General features: G+C 41.8%; 1 protein-coding gene across 8 annotated transcripts in view; it reads right to left on the bottom strand.

The window, feature by feature from the left end:
- Window positions 1-25,455, bottom strand: part of SNTG1 (syntrophin gamma 1) — a 468,099-nt gene that overhangs the window by 15,467 nt on the left and 427,177 nt on the right. For 5 of the 8 annotated variants that reach the window (XM_061598525.1, XM_061598554.1, XM_061598535.1 and 2 more), the window contains 2 exons: window positions 22,428-22,520; window positions 10,584-10,694 (listed from right to left, as the gene is read on the bottom strand). The exons of 1 other annotated variant lie outside the window; for it this stretch is intronic. In XM_061598525.1, coding sequence (XP_061454509.1) covers window positions 10,584-10,694; window positions 22,428-22,520 — 204 coding nt within the window. Of the gene's footprint in view, window positions 1-9,886; window positions 9,954-10,583; window positions 10,695-20,799; window positions 20,879-22,427; window positions 22,521-25,455 lie in introns of those variants that run through there. 2 more of the 8 variants (XM_061598572.1, XM_061598590.1) reach the window with 2 other exon arrangements.

Here is a 25,455-nt window from a genome sequence, read left to right as displayed (position 1 = left end):
GTAGTAATGGCCACCAACTCCGATGGTTTTAAAAGAGGATAGGTCAAATTCATGGAGAATAAAGCTATCAATGGCTATTAGCCATGATGCTATATTGTGCCACCATTGTTAGAGGCACTATGGTGGGGAATCACAAGTGGGGAGAGTGCTCTTGCACTCAGATCCTGCTTGTGGACTTCCCATAAGTATCAAGGTGGCCCCTGTGATAACAGTATGCTGGACTAGATGGGCATTTGCACTTATCTAGCAGGCTTTTCGTATGAATGGATAAAAATATGAACCAAATTTAACAACAAAAATGAATGAATGAACTGTCTTGTATGCTTATAATATTGTTCCTTGATGTCCTGGCTTCATGAAGATGAAATGAAGTTTTCTTGATTCTATTTCCAGCAAGGAGGAAAAGTGAAGACAACTTACTGTGTTCCATATGCATATTTAGTGTTTAATGCATACGAAATCTCTCATCTGCAAACTACTTGGCTCAGAACACATTGGGTCAATTCATACATAGAACTGCCAATCCTCCAAACCATGGCTTCAAGGATCATAAATTCTATTACCCCGCAAGTGGCAACCTATGGTTTGGGCTTCTCCTTCAAACCAGGATTGAAAACTAACTTCAAACCATGGTTTTCAAGACGCTGGGATGTGTGTGTTAGGAGGCAGCTTGAGATCCTGCAGCACATTTCCAAAACACAGCATGTGAACCAAACGTATATATTATTTATTTATTAGATTTATATCCAGCCCTTTCTACCAGTAGGAGCCCAGGGTGGCAAACAAAAGCACTAAAAACACTTTAAGACATCATAAAAACAGACTTTAAAATATATTAAAACAAAACAACCTTTAAAAGCATATTAAAACAAAACATCTTTAAAAACATTAAAAAGGAAAAAAAGTTTAAAACGTTTTTTTTAAAAAAAGGTTTTAAATATATTAAAAAAGCAATTCCAGCACAAACACAGACTGGGAGAAGGTCTCTACTTAAAAGGCTTGTGGAAAGTGGAAGGTCTTCAATAGGCGCCAAAAAGGTAACAGAGATGGCTCCAGTCTAATATTTAAAGGGAGGGAATTCCAAAGGGTAGGTGCTGCTACACTAAAGGTCCGTTACCTATGTTGTGCAGAACGGACCTTCTGATAAGATGGTATCTGCAGGAGGCCTTCACCTGCAAAGCGTAGTGATCGACTGGGTATATAAGGGGTAAGACGGTTTTTCAGGTATCCTGTTCCCAAGCTGTATAGGGCTTTGTACACCAAAACTAGAACCTTGAACTGAGCCTGGCAGCTAATAGGTAGCCAATGAAACTCTTTCTGCAGTGGAGTGACATATCCTGTCCCAGTGAGCAGTGTCACTGCCACATTTTGCACCAGCTGCAGCTTCCAGACCAACCTCAAGGGTAGCCCCAACAAAGAGCACATTATAGTAATCCACCCTGGAGGTTACCAGTGCATGGGCAACAGTAGTCAGGCTATCCCGGTCCAGAAACTGCCACAGCTGTCTTACTAGAGGAAGCTGGTAAAAGCTACTCCTAGCCACTGAGGCCACCTGGGCCTCTAGCAACAAAGATGGATCCACCCCCAGACTATGGACCTGCTCTTTCAGAGAGAGTACGACCCCATCCAAAGCAGGCAACTGACCAATTTTCCGAATTCGGTAACCACCAACCCATAGTGCCTCTGTCTTGCTAGGATTCAGACTCAGTTTATTGGCCCTTAATCAGCCCACCACTGAGTCCAGGCACCGGTCCAGGGCTTGCACAGCCCCTCCCGATTCAGATGTTACAGAGAAATAGAGCTGGGTATCATCAGCGTACTGCTGACACCTCACCTCAAATCTCCTGATGACCGCTCCCAAGGGCTTCATATAGATGTTGAACAGCATGGGGGACAAGATAGTACCCTGCGGCACCCCACAGCACAACTGCCAGGTGGCCGAAAGACAATCACCCAGGGCTATTCTCTGAAAACGACCCTGGAGATAAGATCGGGACCACTCTAAAACAGTGCCTCCAATACCCATCTCATCAAGTCATCCCAGAAGGATACCATAGTCAATGGTATCAAAAGCCACCAAGAGATCAAGTAAGAATAACAGGGTCACACTCCCCCTGTCCTTCTCCCAATAAAGGTCATCCATCAGGGCAACCAAGGCCGATTCAGTCCCATAACCAGGCCTGAATACAGACTGGAATGGGTCAAGATAATCTGTTTTATCCAAGAGTACTTGCAATTGCTGCACCACAACCCTCTCAATCAACTTCCCTAAGAAGGGGTTATTTGCGACTTGGCAGTAGTTGTCAAAAAAGAATGGGTCCAGGGTGGGCTTTTTCAGGACTGGTCATCTCACCACCTCTTTCAGGGCAGCTGGAACCACTCCTTCCACAACAATGCACTGACCACACCCTGGATCCACTCGGCCATACCCCCTCTGCAAGCTTTAATAAGGCAAGAAGGGCAAGGGTCCAGAAGACATGTTGCTGGCCACTTCGTCGCAAGCACCTTGTCCACGTCATCAGGCCGCATCAACTGAAACCGTTCCCAAGAAGTTGCAGCAGACGCTACACTGGACACCTCACTGGGGACTACAGTAGATGTGGATGAGGCATCAAGAATGCTACGGAGGTGAGCAACTTTACCCTCAAAGTGTCTTGCAAACAATTCACAGTGAGCCTCTGAAGGGGCTAAAACTCCATTTCCAGGAGTTGATGTCAACAGACCTCTGACAATATAGATAAGCTCCACTGGATGGCTACTTGAGGATGCGATGGTGGCAGAAAAGTGGGCCTTCTTCGCCGCCCTCACCACCGCACAGTAGGCATGGTTATGATGCTTTACTCGTGCCTGATCAGTCTCATTGCATGTCTTTCACCACTTGCGCTCTAGCTGTCATCCAGCCTGTTGTTTCTTTCTTGAATAAACTCTTCTCTGAATCCTTTTATGATTTTTAATACAAGTTTATTATTGACTATAATTCCCAATGTGCCAAAATTTTCCTTAGAACTGTACTCGAACAGCACTTGCTCTATTGTTGAAGATTATTAAAACTGGATTTAGTGTTATCTTATGTTCAATTTTTAACTGACACTTTATGTCCTATGCAGGCAAACCTGACTGATAGGTTAAATGCACACATGGCTGGTTTAATAACATGGGTTTCTCATCTCTCAAGATCTATCATTTCACCCCCTGTCAGAATGTATCTTACAACAGAGAAAGACTACTTGACAGCCCCTGACATACCCAGGTTCATGTCACAGCTACCAGCAGATAAAATATTCAGTCGGTGGTAGGATGTCAACTCCCTTCTTAGTTCTCCAATCCAGAACATACATACATGTATAATTTGCTCTTTTATGCGGTAAGGTCTTACAGAAAATTGTGTTTTTAAATTGCTTTTTGTGTTTTAAAATTTGTATATTTGTTTTTATTGTTTTTAATTGCTGTAAACTGCCCAGAGAGCTTCGGCTATGGGGTGGTATATAAATGTAATAAATAAATAAATAAATAAAAATAAAATGTAAAATGTCCTGGCATGCTTCTCTAGGCACACCTGAGACACAAGCTCAAATACAGAGAACAGGTGTGTCCTGGGCTTCTGCTGGAAGGAAGGGCGGGGTATAAATAAAATAATAAATAAATAAAATACAAATAGCTTATGTGAGAACCATACGAGATGGCACATCCTCAACTCAAAACAGTCACTTCACATGTTATGAGGAAGAACCAAGAGAGGATGTACAAATTGCACCCTTCCTTCCTTCCTTCCTTCCTTCCTTCCTTCCTTCCTTCCTTCCTTCCTTCCTTCCTTCCTTCCTTCCTTCCTTCCACACTCCTGCGTAATTTCAGAAGGGACAATTTGCATCCTTGTGGATGAACAGCCCCTACTTCTCATGCATCTCATATTGAGTGACTGCAAGTTACTACAGAAGCATAAAACAGGAAAGTGCTTCTTCATTCAAAGGTCTAGGCTCAGGTTAACACTACCCAAAGTAAATAGTCTTCATTCTGTTGCAGTGTATATCTACACACACATATGTACTAGCATTTCTCCCTCACCCCCCCCCCCCGTATTCCAGGTATCTCAGCCAGTTATACACACCTCAAAACATGCCATTTTGCATTTTGGCAAGTCAGGCAAAAAATACACTGTGAAAAATACAGGCAGTTCTATAAAAATATTAGATATTAATGTCATCTAAGGTCTTTCTACCCTGGTTAGAAATATAAACTTGATTGCCTTAGAAACTTGACTTTGATAAATAGATGTTATTTTACATTGTCAGGCACAAAGTGGATTTCTTGGTTTCATCATTTTAAACATTAGTTGCAGTACTTCTATATAGCTATGTTTTTCCAGAAAAAGTTATTAGAAACACCACAGGCTGCTGGGAGAACTATGATCCCTAGGAAATGAGACCGGGAGTGGGGGCATGGAATAGATAACATACAAGTTAAAATCCCTATTAATTTGATGTATGTTATTCTTCCAGGCCTTTTAAAAAACGGCGATTTTAACAAGAAATCATTGTTTTTAGCCACTGTTTATGTGCACTTTTGAATAGTGCATGTTTATTCCTCTAAGAAAGAAAATGATTTTATGCTGCAAACTATGATTTTTTTATATTACAATTTTAAATGGTATTTTATCGCTTTATGTGTGTTACCCAGAGGACAATGTTATTGCATGGCATTATTTCAATATAGTAAATAAATAAATAAATAGTGGAGATCCTTGTTTATTTTATTATTACGTTTGTATCCCACCTTTCCTCCAAGGAGCTCGAGGTGGCATACATAGCTCTCCCCTCTCATTTTATTCGCACAACAGCCCTGTGAGGGAGGTTAGGCTATGAGACAGTGATTGGTGGAAGTTGGAAGTTCTATAAGAAAGGTTCTCCAATATTATCTAGATTGTGAGAATCAACCTCTTGAGTATCAAAGCAATTAGGACATTACAAACCAGCTCTTATTATCTCCAAAACCAATGAAAGAAGGAAAGGGCGTATAAATAATTAATGGATAATTCTTTTACTCCTTTTGTGAGAATAAAATTCTGATCCTGAAGGTCATTTTAGTTGTGGCATGTGTTTCATTTCATACTAAAAAATTTTATCTCAGAATATTTCTGGTAATTATAACTTTAAAGTGGTGTGTGTGTGTGTTAGTTAGGAAGAGCATTTCTGTTCCATGTACAGGAAGTATAAAATGTCAGGGCATGGTACATCATGCATAGTCACATCTACAGACATGGAAGGATTCAACTTAGGGCTTGATGAAGCCCTCCTCATTCCTTTTCCTGGATGGCTCTCAAATATAAGGGCATTGCACTGTGTTAGCCATTTATCCAGGCTGGCCCAAGACATTTTATTGCATGAGGCAAAGAAAAAGATGGTATCTTGCTTACAAACAAGCCTCCTATAATAAACTCATCCAGCCATTTCTCCTCATGATCTCACCCTGCAAGTTACTCATTTTTGGTTTCTGGCATTTGTCCTGTATGTCTGATTCCCCACTGATGCTGAGAGACATGAATTCATCCCAAGTTGGCAACATGGTCTCTTCTGAGAGATAGGGCCCCTTGCTGTGGAAGAGTAAAATCAGGAAGGCACATACCTCCTGTGGGCATTTTTCCTCAAATGCCAAATTGCTCACCCTGTGATCTTTTAATTAGTGAAGAGTAGAGATGTAGTTTGCAATTTGGTGTTGCTTTGGTTGTCATTTCAATGAACTGGCAGATGGTTACAGTCCGTTGTAATTAGCACTTCATTATCTTCTACTTTTCCCATTTTGTTCTTTTCCATTGCCGAAAAATAACATTATTGTTTTTATTTTTTCTAACGATGGCCTGCAACTTTTTAATCAAAGGTAAATGAGCCAAGTACCTGCTCATCAAGTAGGCATCTTGCCTCAGGGTTATTGTCTGTCCAAGGAGAGGAGACAAAAGTCCCCCCTCCCCATGCAATTAAATGAGGCTTGTGAAGCTGATTTTCTTTCCAACTCAGGTATGTGATGTAATTTTGAAAGTGGAAAAATGAACCTAATTTAATCTTCAAGCGTTGAATGCTGCTGTCTACTAAGTTCTTCACCTTACTGTCAGCCTGTCTGACCAACAGTTAACCAACTTATTTTGCTTCCTTCCCACCCATCCCCTTCTGACGCCTTGGTCAGTTTTTCAGTGTGTTGATGGTGAGATACTTTTTTGCCTGCCTGAGGCAACCGATTACTAAAGAACTGTGTGAGTCACAGAGATTTTTTTTAAAAAAAACAGATACAAGGAGGAGACAGGTTAAGAATCAAATAATGAATATTAATGGGTACCATCATCACCTCAGTTACATGGAAGTTTAAGGGAATACACATTTCAGCTGTTTAGATCAAATATGTCATCAAACCCGGACACAGACTGGCCACATATGTGTTCCAGTCACGACAAAGAAGCAAAATTTCTAGATATTCTAAATGACTATGCCCTAGACCAGTTGGTCATGGAACCGACCAGAGGGATGGCAACCTGGACTTAATCCTCAGTGGGGACCGGGACCTGGTACGAGATATAACTGTTGTTGAACCGATTGGGAGCAGTGACCATAGTGCTATTAAATTAAACATACATGTAAATGGCCAATTGCCAAGAAAATCCAACATGGTCACATTTGACTTCAAAAGAGGAAACTTCACAAAAATGAGGGGATTGGTAAAAAGAAAGCTGAAAAGTCCAGAGGGTCACATCACTCAAAAAGCCTTGGAAGTTGCTTAAAAACACTATATTAGAAGCTCAACTGGAGTGCATACCTCAGATCAGAAAAGGTACCACCAAGGCCAAGAAGATGCAAGCATGGTTAACGAGCAAAGTCAAGGAAGCTCTCAGAGGCAAAAAATCTTCCTTCAGAAAATGGAAGTCTTCTCCAAATGAAGAAAATAAAAAGGAACACAAACTCTGGCAAAAGAAATGCAAGAAGACAATAAGGGATGCTAAAAAAGAATTTGAGGAGCACATTGCTAAGAACATAAAAACCAACAAGAAAAAAATCTATAAATACATTCAAAGCAGGAGACCATCTAGGGAGGCAATTGGACCCTTGGATGATAAGGGAGTCAAAGGTGTACTAAAGAACGATAAGGAGATTGGAGAGAAGCTAAATGATTTTTTTGCATCTGTCTTCACAGTGGAAGATATAGGGCAGATCCCTGAACCTGAACTAACATTTGCAGGAAGGGATTCTGAGGAACTGAGACAAATAGTGGCAACGAGAGAGGAAGTTCTAGGCTTAATAGACAATATAAAAACGGACAAATCACCGGGTCTGGATGGCATCCACCCGAGAGTTCTCAAAGAACTCAAATGTGAAATTGCTGATCTGCTAACTAAAATATGTAACTTGTCCCTCGGGTCCTCCTCCGTGCCTGAGGACTGGAAAGTGGCAAATGTAATGCCAATCTTCAAAAAGGGATCCAGAGGGGATCCCGGAAATTAAAGGCCAGTTAGCTTAACTTCTGTCCCTGGAAAACTGGTAGAAAGTATTATTAAAGCTAGATTAACTAAGTACATAGAAGAACAAGCCTTGCTGAAGCAGAGCCAGCATGACTTCTGTAAGGGAAAGACCTGCCTCAGTAACCTATTAGAATTCCTTGAGAGTGTCAACAAACATATAGATAGAGGTGATCCAGTGGACATAGTGTACTTAGACTTTCAAAAAGCTTTTGACAAGGTACCTCACCAAAGACTTCTGAGGAAGCTTAGCATTCATGGAATAAGAGGAGAGGTCCTCTTGTGGATAAGGAATTGGTTAAGAAGCAGAAAGCAGAGAGTAGGAATAAACAGACAGTTCTCCCAATGGAGGGCTGTAGAAAGTGGAGTCCCTCAAGGATCAGTATTGGGACCTGTACTTTTCAACTTGTTCATTAATGACCTAGAGTTAGGAGTGGGCAGTGAAGTGGCCAAGTTTGCTGATGACACTAAATTGTTCAGGGTTGTTAAAACAAAAAGGGATTGCGAAGAGCTCCAAAAAGACCTCTCCAAACTGAGTGAATGGGCGGAAAAATGGCAAATGCAATTCAATATAAACAAGTGTAAAATTATGCATGTTGGAGCAAAAAATCTTAATTTCACATATACGCTTATGGGGTCTGAACTGGCAGTGACCGACCAGGAGAGAGACCTCGGGGTTGTAGTGGACAGCACGATGAAAATGTCGACCCAGTGTGCGGCAGCTGTGAAAAAGGCAAATTCCATGCTAGCGATAATTAGGAAAGGTATTGAAAATAAAACAGCGATATCATAATGCCGTTGTATAAATCTATGGTGCGGCCACATTTCGAATACTGTGTTCAGTTCTGGTCGCCTCATCTCAAAAAGGATATGATAGAGTTGGAAAAGGTTCAGAAGAGGGCAAACAGAATGGTCAAGGGGATGGAGCGACTCCCTTATGAGGAAAGGTTGCAGCATTTGGGGCTTTTTAGTTTAGAGAAAAGGCGGGTCAGAGGAGACATGATGGAAGTGTATAAAATGATGCATGGCATTGAGAAAGTGGATAGAGAAAAGTTCTTCTCCCTCTCTCATAATACTAGAACTCGTGGACATTCAAAGAAGCTGAATGTTGGAAGATTCAGGACAGACAAAAGGAAGTACTTCTTTACTCAGCGCATAGTTAAACTATGGAATTTGCTCCCACAAGATGCAGTAATGGCCACCAGCTTGGATGGCTTTAAAAGAAGATTAGACAAATTCATGGAGGACAGGGCTATCAATGGCTACTAGCCATGATGGCTGTGCTGTGCCACCCTAGTCAGAGGCAGCATGCTTCTGAAAACCAGTTGCCGGAAGCCTCAGGAGGGGAGAGTGTTCTTGCACTCGGGTTCTGCTTGCGGGCTTCCCCCAGGCACCTGGTTGGCCACTGTGAGAACAGGATGCTGGACTAGATGGGCCACTGGCCTGATCCAGCAGGCTCTTCTTATGTTCTTAATAACAATGCTATAGTCACTGTTTTATTATTATTATTTTAAAAAATCAGTATCAGTAAAAGCTGCAGAAGCTTGTAGCAAACAAAACTGGTCTGCTAAGACTGTGAATGTGTAAACTGGGGGGGGTAGTCTGATGAATAGTTCGGCTTTAGCAAATTTCTTCTCCACCCCTAGTAAATAGGCATGCTTCTGCCCTGCTGAAAAGATTGTTGTAGGCAGCAATTTAATCAGTGTACATGCACTCTGTGACATACATCCTCTAAACCCAACACCCTTCAACCCAATCCCGTTTAAGTGGTTAAGGCACTGTCACTCTGGTTGAGGAAAGGATCCAAGGAAAAAATGGCCATTTCCCCACCTTGATTTATGTGAATCACTTGCTTCCTTTGAGCTACCTGAATCTTTAGCGCCAGCCAGCTGAAGGCTATTGCTACCACAAATCTCTCTGCTGCAGTCATGTGGGTAAAGCACAAGTGCTACCCTTGTTCCTAGTTTTGGAAATTTGGGAGTCAGGGGATCATACAATCTCCCACAAAGGTATTGTGCCCCTCCCTATCTTGTCATACTTCGTCTGTCTACTCTCAGTTTAGGCACAGTGGACACTATTCTCAGTTAGGCACAGTCAATACACATCACAGTAGAAGTTCTGAGCTCTGCAGAGAGGGCTGTGGTTGCTGGTGAAGATGTCCAGGAGTATGGGAAACAAATCATATGTTTAGCTTGGAGATGAAAAGACTAAATGGGGGCAACCTGTCACACAGAAAAGGGCAAAGATTTGTTCTTTGCTCTCCCAGAGGGCAAGTGTAGAACTAAAAGGCTTGAAAGTTACAGGGCAGTATAAATTGCTTAGACAAAATTTCTTTACCATAAGAGCTTTATTTGACAATGGAACCAGTTATCAGAAGTGGGGGAGGATTCCCCTCACTGGAGCTCTGCAGGCAGAGGCTGGGCAGCCATCTGACGGGGAGGTTCTAGCTCTGGATTTCCTGCAACAAACAGAAGGCTGAACTGAATGGCCTACAAGCCCTTCCCGCAAACCTCCATGATTCTATGTTACTGAGGATACTCAAGTCGGTTTCAAATAAAAATAACGCTATACAATGCAATGCAGCACAATCACATTAGAACCATTGGAACTGCAAGAGCAGAATGGATAAGATGCCCTCCAAAGAGCTATCTTCACATCCTCAGTCTAAAAGCACCTAGAGAACACAAAGGCTTTATGTTAAGGAAATAGCTTTTTTTTTTTTTACGGTAAGATGATACCATAAATAACTAATGAGGGACAGACTTCCACATTGAGGGAACTGTCCCCTCCAATATCCAAGTGCTTGGTGAATGAAAGCTACAATGCATTAACCCATTTGTCCCTTGCTTTCATTTAAGTAATGTTTGAGCCTGGCTGAAGTTGCTTTACATGAAGCTCTGCTTGATTTTTGTTAGCTTTTTTCTAGTTCTCAGACAAAATATCAACAAAACTTAAGTGTTCATCTTGTCATTTAAGCACCAGCACATTAGTCTCAGATTTTATTTTCCTCCCTAGCCCTGATTGTTTTCTTTCTTACTTGCTTTAACAACCATCTGGCATGAGAAAACATTTGAGTTCTTGCTTTTACCTTTGCTTCAATCTGTTTAGTATCTGGATTTTGGAACAAAAATTTGATTTTGCTCTTGCCATCATCTGAAGACCCTTTAAGCTGGGAAAACTTGTACCGCCATAGTACAGCCTAAAGGGGGGGAAAAGACATACAGGCATATCAACACACAAAATTGAAGAGAGGAAAAGTCCTTCCTGGGAACTTTATAACCTACCAATGATAATAAAATTAAACAAGTGCAGTGTTCTCTGGTCTGAAGTCTCTTTGATCATAAAGCTGTATTACATTTTGACAGTATCTGGTTCAGAACAGTCAGACTGCATTTGTGAAATGTTCGTTGAAATCCTTTTAGCTTCATCTGACCCTGGTTAACAACAAAAGATAGAAAAGAAAAAAAAAGAGAAGGGAAAGATCCCAATTTACACTATGTCAAAGATGTGGTAAATAACCCAGACTCCATCTTCTGTCCATCTTCTGGATTTTTTTTGGGGGGGGGGAGTAAGAATATAATCTGGTGCCCATCTCTATTCTCTGTTCAGGTCTACATCTGTGATTCATAGCTTTTGTGTGTTCTGGGAGAGACAAATGCCCAACCAGATTGCATGGGGCACTTGTCACCTACACTTTTAAATGCGGGCTTATCTTCACATAGCTCTTGTTAAAACAAAGGAACCGTCTATAATTCCCAAACTCTAGCCAAAGACAGTGGATCCCACTCTTTTAAAAACAAATTATTCCTCAAAGAACAATGAAACAGTACAAACTCTATCTGCCAGATACATTCCTTGAAGGATTATGTACAAATCCTGACACCAACAATTACTGCCATCTTGAAAAAATGCTTTTGCTTTAGTTTCTTCAGATGTAAATATGGGCTGCTTATGAAGATATTCAAACTGGATAACCAAACATGTGTAACAGGCTAAGCACATTCAGTTCAAGGTCTGTCTGGAGCCTACTTGTCTGCAACTGTATGTACACAGGCTTCTAAATACACTTTAAGCAGGATGGGGCCTACAACCATGATCCTGCTTTAGTGTGGAGTCTTATGTTCAATGTACATTTTTAGAATGTTTGCATAGGGCTATTGCTAACTGGCAATCAGCCAAACTCTGTTGTCCTTCTCTTATCATGTACAGGGATTCTGTTGGCTCAACACAGTGCATAGGGATCTCTGGACTGGGAAGTTCCAGTTCATAAATCTCAATTTATTACCATAGTTTCCCATAGACATTATTAGTTTTTTTAAAAAGACAGAAATTGTTTTTCAGCACCAGGTGATGACATGTTTTAGGGTTCTAAACAACTTTTTAAGCCCTTGAGGTAACATGTTTTACTTTCAGGTCTTATAATTCTAATGTTTTATGATTGCTTGTATTGTATTGTGGGTTTTTTTCTGTTTTATGTGAGCCACCCTGAAAACACAGTTGCGTTTAAGCTGCAGGGTTTAAATTTAACAAACAAACCAGAAGATTTCCTCCCCTACACATTAATATGGAGAAGTATTAATAGAAATAACACTGTGCAATCCTTATTTCCTTCAAGTAACTATTAACCCCAGTATAAAGAAGCAGATACTGAGAGTGAGAGATTTAACTTAAGTATAAAACTGCTATGCTGAGACAGGCCACCTCGTCCATCATTTTGTCTCTAGCAGTGGGCACACGCCTAAGGGAAGCTCACAAAAGCAGAGAAAGATAGCAATAATCATGTTACTCATGAGAAATAAATATCCACTGATAGATCTCTGCAAACTAATCTAGTATTTTCAGGCCATAACTGCAACCTACGGTATTTCAAGTCCCAGGTTCAATCCACATCATATTTAGGTAGGTTTGGGTGTGTCCTCTATCTGAAAGCCTGGAGTCAGATGGACCAATGGTCTGACTTGATACAAGGCAGCTTCCTAGGTTCCTATTATGTGACCACCAACTTCCACAATTTAAGTTTTTCTATCAACTTTTTTCACACCATGTACTTCCAAGTGTGATGAAAAATGTTAGTGCAACCCTAACAATAAATGCTGTATCACAAAGCCCAGACGCTGGATTCCAGTGAAGATCGTAGGAAGTTGATTGTTCTCTTCTTGGGCAGAAAATTACAATATGGGAACAGAAACAATGATTTACAAACCAATAATATAACAGAGGGGGAGAAATAGAACCCTTCTTCACTTTACTTTGACATTGTTGACTGGAATCACCAAATGATATAGTGAATGACAAAAAATCAGTCGGCAACCATTCAGATTTGGAAAATGGAGCTAGCTCTCATTCCAAGTTTGCTAGAGTAGATACAAAAATATCTTGGCATCATTAAAAACTATACCGTATTTTAACTCAACCTGTGCTTTCATGCAACATGGTATCTGCCACTAGGTGAAACTTCTGAATGTAGAGAACATACAAGGATAAAATATCCTGTGGGCTTTGCCTGTGGGTGCAAGTATGCTCCATCTTGTTTCACATGCTCTTTAACATTCACATGGCACTAGGAGGGAAATATTGCCTCAAAGTCTGGGCTGAAGCGTCATCAGAATGATGACGACGACGACACTGTACCTATTGTTTCCATTTTCTGATCCCAAGGTGCTGGGCGATGGGCTTGAACTGGTGTATGGCACGAGTATAAAATGGTTGGGGTGAACAACCTGAAACTTCATCCTGATAAGATGGAAATGCTGTTGGGTAAAGGCCCTGCTAATTTGGTGATGGGTATACAGCCTGGTCTGGATGGAGATGCTGTTCCTCCCAAGGCATGCACAGCTCAGAGTACTCCTGGATTCTACACTTTTTAAAAAAATAGCTTTGGCTTGTTTGCCTGCTTCAGCCTTTCACAGAGAAATTGTTCTTTGTCTCTGAATTAAATCCAAAGGAATTCAAAAGATGCTTACTAAAGAATAATTAATTAATGCAATTTTAATATGTTGATGTTTTCATTTTAGGATATATGTTTAGGTTTTTTGTTAGGCATGTGATGGATATGGTTTACTATAGAAAAGTGGGGTAATTATAATCAAGAACTACAAAGGCTTTGAAACCCAAATGCTGCCACTTCTCCCAGAAAAAAACCCAAAGAATAAATTTTGATAAATGGAGAGAGACCTAAGACAATGATATTGATCTCAGGTTTGAATTGTTTAAATTTACTGGCAACAGGAAAAAAAGCAGCAGCAGGATTTTGTCTTCACTCATGATTTTCAAAGATACTGAAAAGGCTTTTTGAGTTTTTCAAAGAAAATGTCAGGGAAAATTATTATATGCTGTGATGAGGGATACTGCCAGAAGTAATAAATCTTGAAGATCAATAATATTGGGTAACATTAGCTTTTCTACCTGAGAAATGTCATTGCTATCAGTAAGTGGGAATTCAGTGGGAATCAGTTTTATTAACATTTTAATAATCTAAAATGGACTGTAAACATTAAATGAAAGGATGCATTCTTAAAGAAAAGTTCTAAAGTTGGGGTGTGGAATCTCAGGTTTGGAGGCCAAATGCAGCCCTTCAGGCTTCTCACCGGACTACAGCCCCACCCCCGACCACACACTTTCATGCCCTCCTTAAGCAGTAGTGGCTGGTCAGGTGGAGGCAACATTGCTTATCTGGCCTCCCAGTGCTGAAGTCGCTGACCCTAACCAAGAAGGAGAAGGACATGTGGCAGGGAGGACAGCGCAGTGTGGGCACAGCGGTGCAGTCAATCTACCATTCCTCCTGCTGTACCCATACTGACCTCCCCACCATCTTGCCCTCCCCCAGGCTACCAACAGCGACCTCACTGTTGGGAAGCCAAGTAAGCAACACCACCCCATCCTTCTCTGCCCCACTAGCCACTACTGTCCTTGAGTGCTCTTGCCTAGCTGGAATATGTCTTTGAACTGCGATAATGCAGAGCTTGGAAGATTACTTTTTGAAAGTAATAAATTACAGTTACAATTATATGGCCCAAAAGTAGTAATTACTGTTACAATTACAATTGCTCTGAAAGTAACTGATTACTTTACTTTTCTCAAAAGTAATAACTACAATTACATTCCAGTTACTTTTAAAAAAAAGCCTGCAAAGTGCTGGCCTTGGCTGCTGCACATCTAAGTAGCCTATAACATTAAAAATAAACACATACATACAGAGGTAGTAGAATAATTCTTGTTATCCATAAGATAGCAATAGTGGTCTCTTCGCTGGTAAGGGAGGTGGGGAGGGAGGCAGAGGCCACTACTCCAATCTTTGCACATCAAACCAAGTGCGACCCCCCCACTCAGCCAGCCAGCATAATCTCTCTCACTTAACCACCTCCCGGACCCTGCCCTGCCACCAACTAAGGAACACTCACCCAAGCAAACATTTTCCCGAGATGCAAAAAAGTTAAAATACTGCAAATGCAGCACAGTAGCCAGAGAGGGTGGTGGAGGCCACTTTGTGTGCCAAGTGTAAACACAGTATTCACACACACACACACGTCATCTTTCATCTCCACAGTTCTTTATCTCCATTCTGCTGCTGCCTCCTTCTCCTCCTTTATCCATGTTCTTGCCCTCTGGCTCCTTTTTCCCTCTACTTCATTCTTTACCACCGTCCATTTTTTTAAACAATTGTTTTCTCCACTCCATCCCCGTCTCACTCTCCGCCTCCTCTCTTGTCACCTCCTACCTACCCACAGAGCATGAGGGGAGAGCGGCGCTGCACAGAAGCCCAGTTTGAGGCACATGATTTTCTTCCACAAATCAGAGAACCAGAAGACTTCCCCTGCTCCCCCTCAAGTAATGCCCAAAAGTAATGCTGGAAACGTTACAATTACTCCACAAAAGTAATAAAATTACTCTTAGTTCTATTACAATCAAAAAGTAAAGGAATTACCCACTCGTTACTCAAAAATGTAATGAATTACAAGTAACTTGTAACAAATTACTTCCAAGCTCTGCGATAATGCCTCTTGTTTGCCTTGATGGGCCATGGAGAGATTGGTGGGGAGGTATAGAAACCTCTGACTCTTGCATAGCTGGAATGTACAAAGGTAAGAGTGACATCTATTGATCCACCTGCTTTTGCATCTGGTTCTGCCCACCACTGTCATGTGGCCTCAGGAAGGTTTCCTACGAAGGAATGAGGCCCTTGGGCTAAATAAGGTTCCCCAGCCCTGTTCTAAAGTGTGCCCAACCAAAACAAGACGCAATTTGGAATTATGCTCCTTTAAGAATTATCAACATTTGATTAGGAAATATATATTTTTTCTACAGAGCTGGAAAAGTTTGTCTTAACTAGTTACAGACCTACAACAATACCCAAGGTTGTGTGAGGAAAAACAATGAGTGCATGTTTTATGAAACAACCTGCAAGGAGTAATCACTATAAATATAATTGGTACCCTAATATAGACCCGACACCAGTGGGCAGCCAGGTTGGGCACTGCCTAAGGGTCCTTGTGACTGAGAGGGGCCTCTGCTGCTGGGGCTGGTAGGTGTAGCTCCTTTTCCATGATCTGCACTAGCATCAGGTTGTGAAGCATGTGCCCTGCGACCCACTGCAGGTATGGAGCACAGAGTGCGAGCCATCCTTCTAGGCAATACCCTCCCACCATCAGTGCTGGTTGGCCTCATCATTTCCCTCATTGCTGCATCAGCATGCTGCGCGTGCATGTTTCCCATAACCCAAGACAAGCACAATCTGCCGCCACAGCCTCCCCACACCAAGAACATCCACCAAGCTGATGAGCTGATCTTGGAAGATGCGCTGCAGCGAATCAAACTGGAGGGGACCATACTTCTTGTCTATGGCTCAGAGAGGGATGATGGCAAATTCCTTGTTGAGGACCACTGCTTTGCAGATATATCCACCCAGCTGCCCATGATGGGGCCTAGCACAGACAGGTTTGTCTTGCTGGTGTCCGGCCTTGGCCTTGGTGGCAAGAGCGGAGAGAGTCTTCTGGGCATGCAGCCCCTGGTGGACATGGTGACTGGGCAGCTGGGTGCTGAGGGAGAGCAGTGCAGTGCAGCCTTCATCTCCAGAGTCATGGCGTGGAGGCTGTGAAAATGCTGGATGAAATCCTGCTGCAGTTGAGCATGTCTGTGCCTGTAGATGTGATGCCTGGTGATTTCGATCCCACCAACTACACTTTGCCCCAGCAGCCGCTACATTGCTGCATGTTTCCCCTGTCGAGTGCCTACTCCACACTGCAGCTGGTTACCAACCCTTACCAGGCTAACATTGATGGTGTCAGGTAAAGGCGGCTTCTCTAGCTTCTTAAGATGCAGCAGTAGCGCTGCCCTATCATTTCCAGAGTGCTTTCAGGGGTTCAAAGCAGACCATGGAAGGGATGTTTCCAGCTTCTCCACTGCCCCTGCCTTTGAAAGCCTTATAAGAAGTTGCTACCAGACTGGGACTCTGATCAACATCATGGGATTTCTAGTGGGTTACTAGGAGCCAAATGAAACTGTCAAAATTCTCTTCTTATTTTTGCTATTGCCGGAAAGTGTAATGTTGCCTGCCAGAAGATATAATGTTGCTGTGTTTATGATATTGAAAAGTTATTTTTCTTTGTTGTTATATTTACTGTTACATTACTGTTTTATTATTTTTTGTTATTAGGAAATTGTTTTTGCAATTGTTGTTTTTGAGATGTACTTCTGTTCACCTCGTTGTAAGCCACTTTGAGCACAATTTTTTTGTGGAAAGGTGGCATACAAATAAAATGTTGAATGAATGAATGAATGAATGAATGAATGAATGAATGGAGATGTCAACACACTCCTGCCACCATCTTGGGTGATGGCAAGCATGAGTGTGCAGTGGACTAATGCTCTGACATGGCCAGGCCTATTTAATCCCCTGCCAGTAGCAGTAGTAGTGAGATTGCATCACCACTGCCTTTGAGGGCCCGCTACAGTTCAGTGCAGGCCCTGCCCAAATACATCACTGTTATGCCACTATGTTTTTAAATCACTGCAATCTTCAATGGCAGGAATGTAAAAGGGAAGACGAAGCTGTCCTTACCAACCCCCTCGCTCCCCAAATCTCTCTCCCATTATTGGAACTCCATTAATAACTCTTATAACATTATAACTCTTATAACAGAGCTTGGGAATTAAAATCCAATATGCCTACATTACTAATGGCTCCGAGATTGAACAAACTGCACATATATTAGGAATGTAGGAAACTGCCTTATACTGAGTCATTGTGGACATAATATATCTCGAATTCAGCAAAGCTTTTGACAAAGTGCCCCATAATATTCTGATTAGCAAGCTAGCTAAATGTGGGCTGGATGGAACAACTATCAAGTGGATCCACAGTTGGCTACAGAATCGTACTCAAAGAGTGCTTATCAATGGTTTCTTCTCAAATTGGGGGGAGGTAACAAGCAGGGTATTTCAGGGTTCAGTCCTAGGCCCAGTAGCCTTCAACATTTTCATTAATGACTTGGATGAGGAGGTGCAGGGAATGCTTATTAAATTTGCAGATGATACAAAATTGAAAACAACAGAATGAAATTTAATAGGGATAAGTCCAAAGTTCTACACCTAGGAAAAAGAAACCAAATGCACAGTTATAAGAAGGGGGATACTTTGCTCAGCAATACTACATGCGAAAAGTATCCTGGGATTGGTGTTGACCAGAAAATAAATATGAAACAACAGTGCGATGTGGCTGCAAAAAATGCAAAAACTATTATAGGCTGTATTAACAGAAGTATAGTTTCAAAATCACGTGAAGTATTGGTTCTCCTCTGTTTGGCATTGTTTAGGCCTCATCCTGTGTACTGCGTCCAGTTCTGGACACCACACTTTAAGAAGGATGCAGACAAACTGGAATAGGTTCAGAGAAGGGCAACAAGGATGATCAGGGGACTGGAAACAAAGTCCTATGAGGAGAGACTGAAAGAACTTGGCATGTTTAACCTTGAGAAGAGAAGACTGAGGGGAGGTATGATCGCACTCTTCAAGTACTTGAAAGGTTGTCACACAGAAGAGGGCTAGGATCTCTTCTTGATCATCCCAGAGTGCAGGACATGGAATAATGGGCTCAAGTTGCCAGAAGCCAGAGTTCGGCTGAACATTAGAAAAAACGTCCTGACTGTTAGAGCGGTATGACAATGGAACCAATTACCTAGGGAGGTGATGGGCTCTCCAACTCCGGTAGGGTTGCCAGGTTCAGGGCCTGAGACGGATCCTGTATCTTTAGAAGAAGAGAAAGTCAGCCAAGTGCAGGTGTTCTTGCAACACTGTAATGGGAAAAACCACAAGGTGGAATTCTCCCTCCCCCCTGCACAACTTTTAAAGATACAGAAGACTTCTTGGTTGCCAGGCCCGGCCTCCAAGAGGTCTTCTGTATCTTTAAAAGTTGTGCAGGGGGAAGGGATAATTCCACCTTGTGGTTTTTCTCATTACAGTGTTGCAAGAACACTTGCATTTGGCTGACCTTCTCTTCTCCTAAAGATACAGGATCAGTCTCAGGCCCTGAACCTGGCAACCCTAACACACCAGAGGTATTCAAGAGGCAGCTGGACAGCCACCTGTCGGGTATACTTTAATTTGGATTCCTTTATTGAGTATAGGACCCTTCCAACTCTATGATTCTATGAGTCAGACCCTTGGTCCGTCTAGCTCGGTACACTGACTGGAAGCAGCTCTTTAGGGTTGCAGGTAAGGAGTCTCTCCCAGCCCTAATTGGAGATGCTGGGGATTGAAGCTGGGACCTTCTGCTTCCAAGGCAGATGCTCTACCACTGAGCTATGACCCTTTCCCTAAATAGAATATTCTTTTCAGACAATAATATTCTTTTCTGCTTTTCCTGTAGAGATTTATGGGGTAAGTAATCCAGAGTAGGGGTGTGCTAGAATTTCACCCAAATCGGATTTGGTATAAAATTTCCCATTAATTCACTTATTCGTTATTGTTGTGGATCAGATTTTTATGTAGTGATTTTCCACTGTTGTTTTTGGAAACTGATTTTTTTTTAAAAAAATCAGTGTCTAAAATATTGATATTAACATTGATATTTGTACCTGTATTTCTTTTAATTTATCAATATTTCCTTTCAAAATATCAATATTAATATCAATTTTTTCCCAAAAGAAAAAAACCCGGATTGGTAAAGCAGTGGCTTGCAGACAGAGAATGAACTCAAACCAATACCAGCCTGTTATGTCGATGGAATGCTTTCAAACCAGACTGGCCAACGGATCCCATCCCTAACCCAGAGCCAAGTCAAAACAGGCTTTTCAGTTTCATTTTTGTTATTGTCAAAAACCACTCAGAATTTCTTCTATAATTTTTTTTTGTCCAGTTCCTGGACACTGGAATAAAGAATGCAGAAGGAGATTTTTAAGATGCCAAGAAACTGAGCAGTCTCTGAGCTAACCAACAGCTTCCCTCAGAGAAGTCCCCAAGACAGTGAAAAAAGCCCTAGTAAATAGCCACATGCCAGCAGAAATGAAGGCTGTGCTGATTAGTCCTTCCTCCTGGCATCCACATGTAGAATGGAAACATCTGAAACATTACAGACTTCCATACACACTGGAATACTGAGCAGTTCCTGCTTTCATGTTGTTATTCAGTGTGAGCAGAATGCCAGAATAAGGCTGAAGACACTGCTGAACCCCTGGGCTTGTGTGACCAACCTTGAGGAAGCTTCCTAACTTGACTAAATCTTAGACAGAGTCCCTTTCTGTATATAAGCTTCTCTCACAGCTCATGTGACTGGCGACAGCCCCACTCTCACCCTGCTCCCAGCGCTGCCTACAGTCACATGGGATGAGGTGGAGGGCTTACAGGGAGTATATAAAGGGATTCACTCAGCTGAGTCGGGAAACGTCTCCAAACTTGGTCGGAAAAGCTCAGGGTTCACACAACCCCTCTGTTTCTAAGGCTCTGGAATTTTCCCATGGTCTAGCTCAGGAACTTTTGGACCCCTCTGAGCTGTGATTAGTGTTCAGGAGATGGTTGAAACATGGAGAAACTCTTTCAGTTTTTCTGCCTGTTACTTAGCTGTTCAGCAAAGGTCCCGTCTGACTGAATGTGCACATTTTGATATGAAAATTTAAACTCTTGGTTCAGCACTTAAAAATAAAAGCAAGCCCACACAATTATGCATGCAAATTGCATATGGATAGTGGTATGTGATTAAGTTCCAAACCAAATTTATTCTTAAGGTCAAGTAAATACTTAGAAAAAATTATCTGTAGTGTTCTCCGAGTAGGCTTAAGACATGTTTCGGGGGGGGGGGGATCAATGGAAAGGCACCCACTGACTTCAGTGAAGTATAGATCAGGCTTGCAGTAATCATGATAATGTAAAAGCTGATGGTATGTCATTGGCCTGTCAAAACAAATTACTTGCTTCAGGTGAGTGAGCAAAGTAGGATTTTATAAGGCTAGAGAAAATATTACAAGGACCGAGGCTGAATCTAATGGTTTCTGTCTGGTAGGCAGCTGCTATTTCTCTTATTCTGACACTGTTGCCAGTTGGATGTTTTGATTAAGATACTTGTGTGAGGTTTCTTCTGTTATGAAAATATAAATATGAACTCATAACTATGTTAATAGTTCAGTTAATGCAGTTTTCTTTTTGATAGATAGATTCTATCAGAAGAAATTGCTGCAAGAGGTCTTAGAGGAAGGAAGCACAACGAAAGAAGAAAAAAATAAACTGAGCTTGAGTTTTGTTTTGTGTGACTCACAAAGATAAATTACAACCTTGACATTTGACCAACATGGACTGTGGTTTTTCTATAACAACTAGATTATAAAACAATCACCCTCATCCAGTGAAAGCAATCTGCAAGCAGAAACCTATTTCACTTTATATCATTTGTTGTGAGTGGGAGTAGGTAACAGAAGTTGGCACAGGCACCTTCTTTTGAATGTCTAACAGGTTATCAGCATGGTCAGTGCACTTAACGGGGAGGGGAGTACTTCAGGAGAACAAAAGTGGGCACAAAGCCCCTTTCTTTGCTTCTGGCTCCCTCAGTCAGGGTCACTGACTAATATAATTCAAAACTATCAGGTATGGATGCTAAAAGCTTCAGTCCATTCCCTTTTTTGGGTAAGAAATTTGTAGCAATGGGCAAATCTGCTCAGGTTAGATTCATAATTGAGCTTGCCAAACTGAGTTATACCCTCCACCCCTGGATTTGGAAAACTGGCTCCATTTATTCTGAACCATTTAAAAACAAAAATGGATCCTATCGGGCTCCTGATGCCATCGATGGGAGCACAATGTTCAGTGCTCCTCCACATGCTGCTCATAAGCACCCAAATCTCCTTACCCTGTGGCAACAACTGCTACTCCAGGAGTTAGAGTCAGTAGGCTACATTTTCCAGGGTTCCTGGCACTAGAGCATCCCAGATGCCAGGGAGAGACGTCTCAACTCCTTTCCTGCCACCGGATCTGGAGCAAACTGACACCACAACAACGTCACCTACTACCAGATAAGAGAGCTGGGGGAACTAAGGAGTTTGAAAAAGGACTCCAGAGGTGTAAAGCTTGTTGCCAAAGTTCATATTTTGAACCAAGGAATTATGAACTTTGGCAACATCACTAGAAGTTTGTCTCTTTCATGTTTTTGAATTCTGTACCCTCTGGCCTTCAAGAGTACATGTCCCCTGATGATCAGGGAGAAGGGGGAAATAAAATGAAGGAAGAAGATGGAGCAAGGAGAAGGGCCAGGGCTGTAGAAGAAGACAAATTAATGTCATCCATCTCAAGAACATTCTATAGAAATAAGTCCTGTAAAACTATTTTTAAAAGCATGGTGAGGATTTGATAGAAAAAAACATGTTGTAGTGACAGCCTTTATGTAACGCCTAAGCTCTGAATTCCAAAACATAATTTTTGATGCCATGTAAACATCTTCTCATGGGCTTACCTTTGTCGCAGCATCAAAGCATACAAAGCCCATGCCAAAGTCTATGGTAAGTCCCATAAGATGACTCTCTAGAACGCAGGCGTATGTCTTGCACTAAGAAAGATTGGGGAAATATAGCATGTTAGATAGTACATTAGTTGACTACATGCATTATGCAAAATTATTGCTAGGCCCCTCCCCCTCTTCAGTCACTCATTAGCCCTGGCAATAACAAAAGATACCCTTCCAAATGACGTAATCCACTAGCAATTAAATTAACTGGCTACTTGTGTTGCTTGAAAAAGAGTCACCATCTCTTCCCATATGGGACACACTGCTCAGAACACCTCTTGAGCATCCAGTCAGTCTGCAGCAGGAAATCTACCTGCTGATGGCTCAGTTCCTGTGCTTACTGTCATACCATTTCCCTTCTGCCAATCTTTGTCCTTAATGTAATTAATGTAATCATGGTTTGTTTACTTGTACTTGTTCCTGTACTTTGTGTGTTGCAGACACCAGGACGTTAGCTTTTGGGTATATTGTATGAGGCTGCTCCATTATTCTTTCTCATGCCTGCTTGACTTTGTGGATGCCCTTGGGACCAGACCTCTCCGGCCTTAGCTAGGTCCCATCTCCTTGCCTCCCTCTGTGGTTGTTGTTTTCTTTGGTTTAGTCAGGAATCTTGGGGTACACAAGTCTTGTGTGCTCTCTTGAGGAGACTTGTTCTATCTTTAAAATATATTGGAATGGTGCTGAAGACCCAAGGTTGCTTCCTTTGAATCTCAGGAGAGTCAGTCTTTCCCTCTCCTTTGTTTGGAACAGACATTTTATTCTTTCCTGTTCTCATTATCAGCTCCATTTCCTAACTCTCACTGTATTTCTGCCCTTGCATTATTCTCCAAACCCAAAGTCATTTGCATCTGAACATTCCCCTAGTGCGTCTAAGCTATGCTGGATCCCTAGTGCCACTGGAGGCTGGTCCATTAGGGTTACAGGGGCACACCCTCCCAATGAGAATGCCAAGCAATTTTTTTTAAAAAAATCCCCCAAAATCTCAAAGCTACACACTCTTTCCTGTCTCGCACACATTTTATAATTCTTTGACATTATAGACCCTTGTGAAGGCATTTCTGTCAAACCAGCATTCTGCACCACTCAGCCAATCCTAATCTAAAGGTATAGCTATGGCAAAGAGGTCCATCCCAGGCTTGTCTGCTTATCAGCCCTGCTAAGAAAGTTCCCACTCCATCTGTTGTTATCTGTTGTTATGAGGCTTATCAAGCACAGGCAGTATAGCACATTAGGGAGGAGTCAGGGAGGAGCCAGGACTGCTTCAGGAACTATGTGGTAGCCTTAGCCTATATCAGAATCATACATTGGTTCTGAGCATGCTCAGAGCTGTTTCCCCAAAGGCCAGATCTCCTCATTGGTAACCAGAGAAGCAACAGGGAATGTTTCCTACTTTGAGATTTCTTTGTTTTGTTACTATTTTTTGCAGGGCAAGCACCAGGCATGATTGGGCCCTTGGGCACCAGCCTTCCCAGACCAGCAATGCTGTAGCCCCACACCCCCCATACAGGTGGCATGGGGCTAATAAGCCCACCTGTGCACTCTACCTGCCTCTTGTGTCGTGTGAATTATGTGTGTGCATATCGTGCATGCCTGCCATCAACCAACATGGCAGTGGGGGCATGCATGGCATTCACATTGATGGGAGAGGTAGGTGGGGCGTGTGTGGGGGCTTATTAAAGCCTGCACTACCTGTATTGGGGAAGTGACTGGGAGCTCCCTCTCCGCAAACTGTAGCAGGGTCATGTTGCAGGATCCAATACTGCTGCAGATTACTGAATGGGAGCGCCACCCTCCCACTTTCCTGTATTCACTCATTAAAAGCTAAGCAGACCAGGGCAGATTGATCTGAGCCACATTTATTTTCAGAGTATTTCCAGAAAAGGTGTATGGATATGCTTCCAACAAACCTCTTACCTACCTTAAGTTCAGAATGTTTTCAATGCAAAGGAATGGAGGAAAATGCTAGTGCTATTATTTCTAGCTTGGTTTTTCTGTGAGTTTTCTCAGTTATTTCAAAAACTAAACATTTTGGCTCTATACCTGTCTGGATATGACTCCATATCCTTCCTGAAACCTGGTAAATATTCTCCCTATTCTCAGTCATAACAGAGGCTGATTATGATTAGTCTGGTGTGATATACTCTGCACATGAGCAGAATTATTACTTCACATTTTCAGGACTCAGCCATGCATTGCAAATACATTCTGGCATGCTCTGATGTGCCCTGCTTCAGATAAAACTTTTTTTTGTCTATTGGTTGGAGTACTTTGTTCTTTAATTCAGAAAAAAGTTAAATTGATTTTTTGGAGGGGAAGAAAACTGCATACAAGTGTCCCTCACATTTTAAAAGTTTTTTTGTGTTTTATTTTTTGGCAATGGATGTGCAGGTGTAATCAACACATGAATTCAAAAACGTTTGTCATGTGGTATGGCTTAATTTATAAATAAGAGGTGTGGAGTCAACCTTGTCTGAAAATTGTAATTAGTCCTCTTACATTAAAACTCTTACGCTGTTCATAGATACACAGAGAAATTATATACAGTATTTGTAGCAAGGAGACAGTGGCATTCTGCACATGTATAATGGCACACTTTCCTAAATAACTGCTGTACAAGTCCTATTGTGATGAAAACAGCAAGGTTAAAAATGGCAGCCCTACCAAGACAAAATGTAATAAGCCACCACTGCTTGCTCCTTATAAAGCAACAGTAATTCTCTGCTTCTCCACCTATTTCTATCTATCTGTCACTTACATAGTGAAAAGCCAATAGCTTACGCTATTGGCCAGGCAATGTGGGTTTGGGGAAACCTGTGTATAATCTTGCAATAGCTAACCATCCTGCTGTTCCATAACACTGCTGCAAAACCGTATTAGTCATTGAGCACCATTTTGGCACTGTAAATATATATTGGCCCCTAATTGGAATTCAGTTGTCTGTGCTAATTACTTTGTGTAAAAAAAGTAATTGAGAGTA

Source organism: Rhineura floridana, chromosome 1 (assembly GCF_030035675.1).
Source record: "Rhineura floridana isolate rRhiFlo1 chromosome 1, rRhiFlo1.hap2, whole genome shotgun sequence".
Taxonomy (NCBI): domain Eukaryota; kingdom Metazoa; phylum Chordata; class Lepidosauria; order Squamata; family Rhineuridae; genus Rhineura; species Rhineura floridana.
This window is presented reverse-complemented; position numbering and strand designations above follow the sequence as displayed.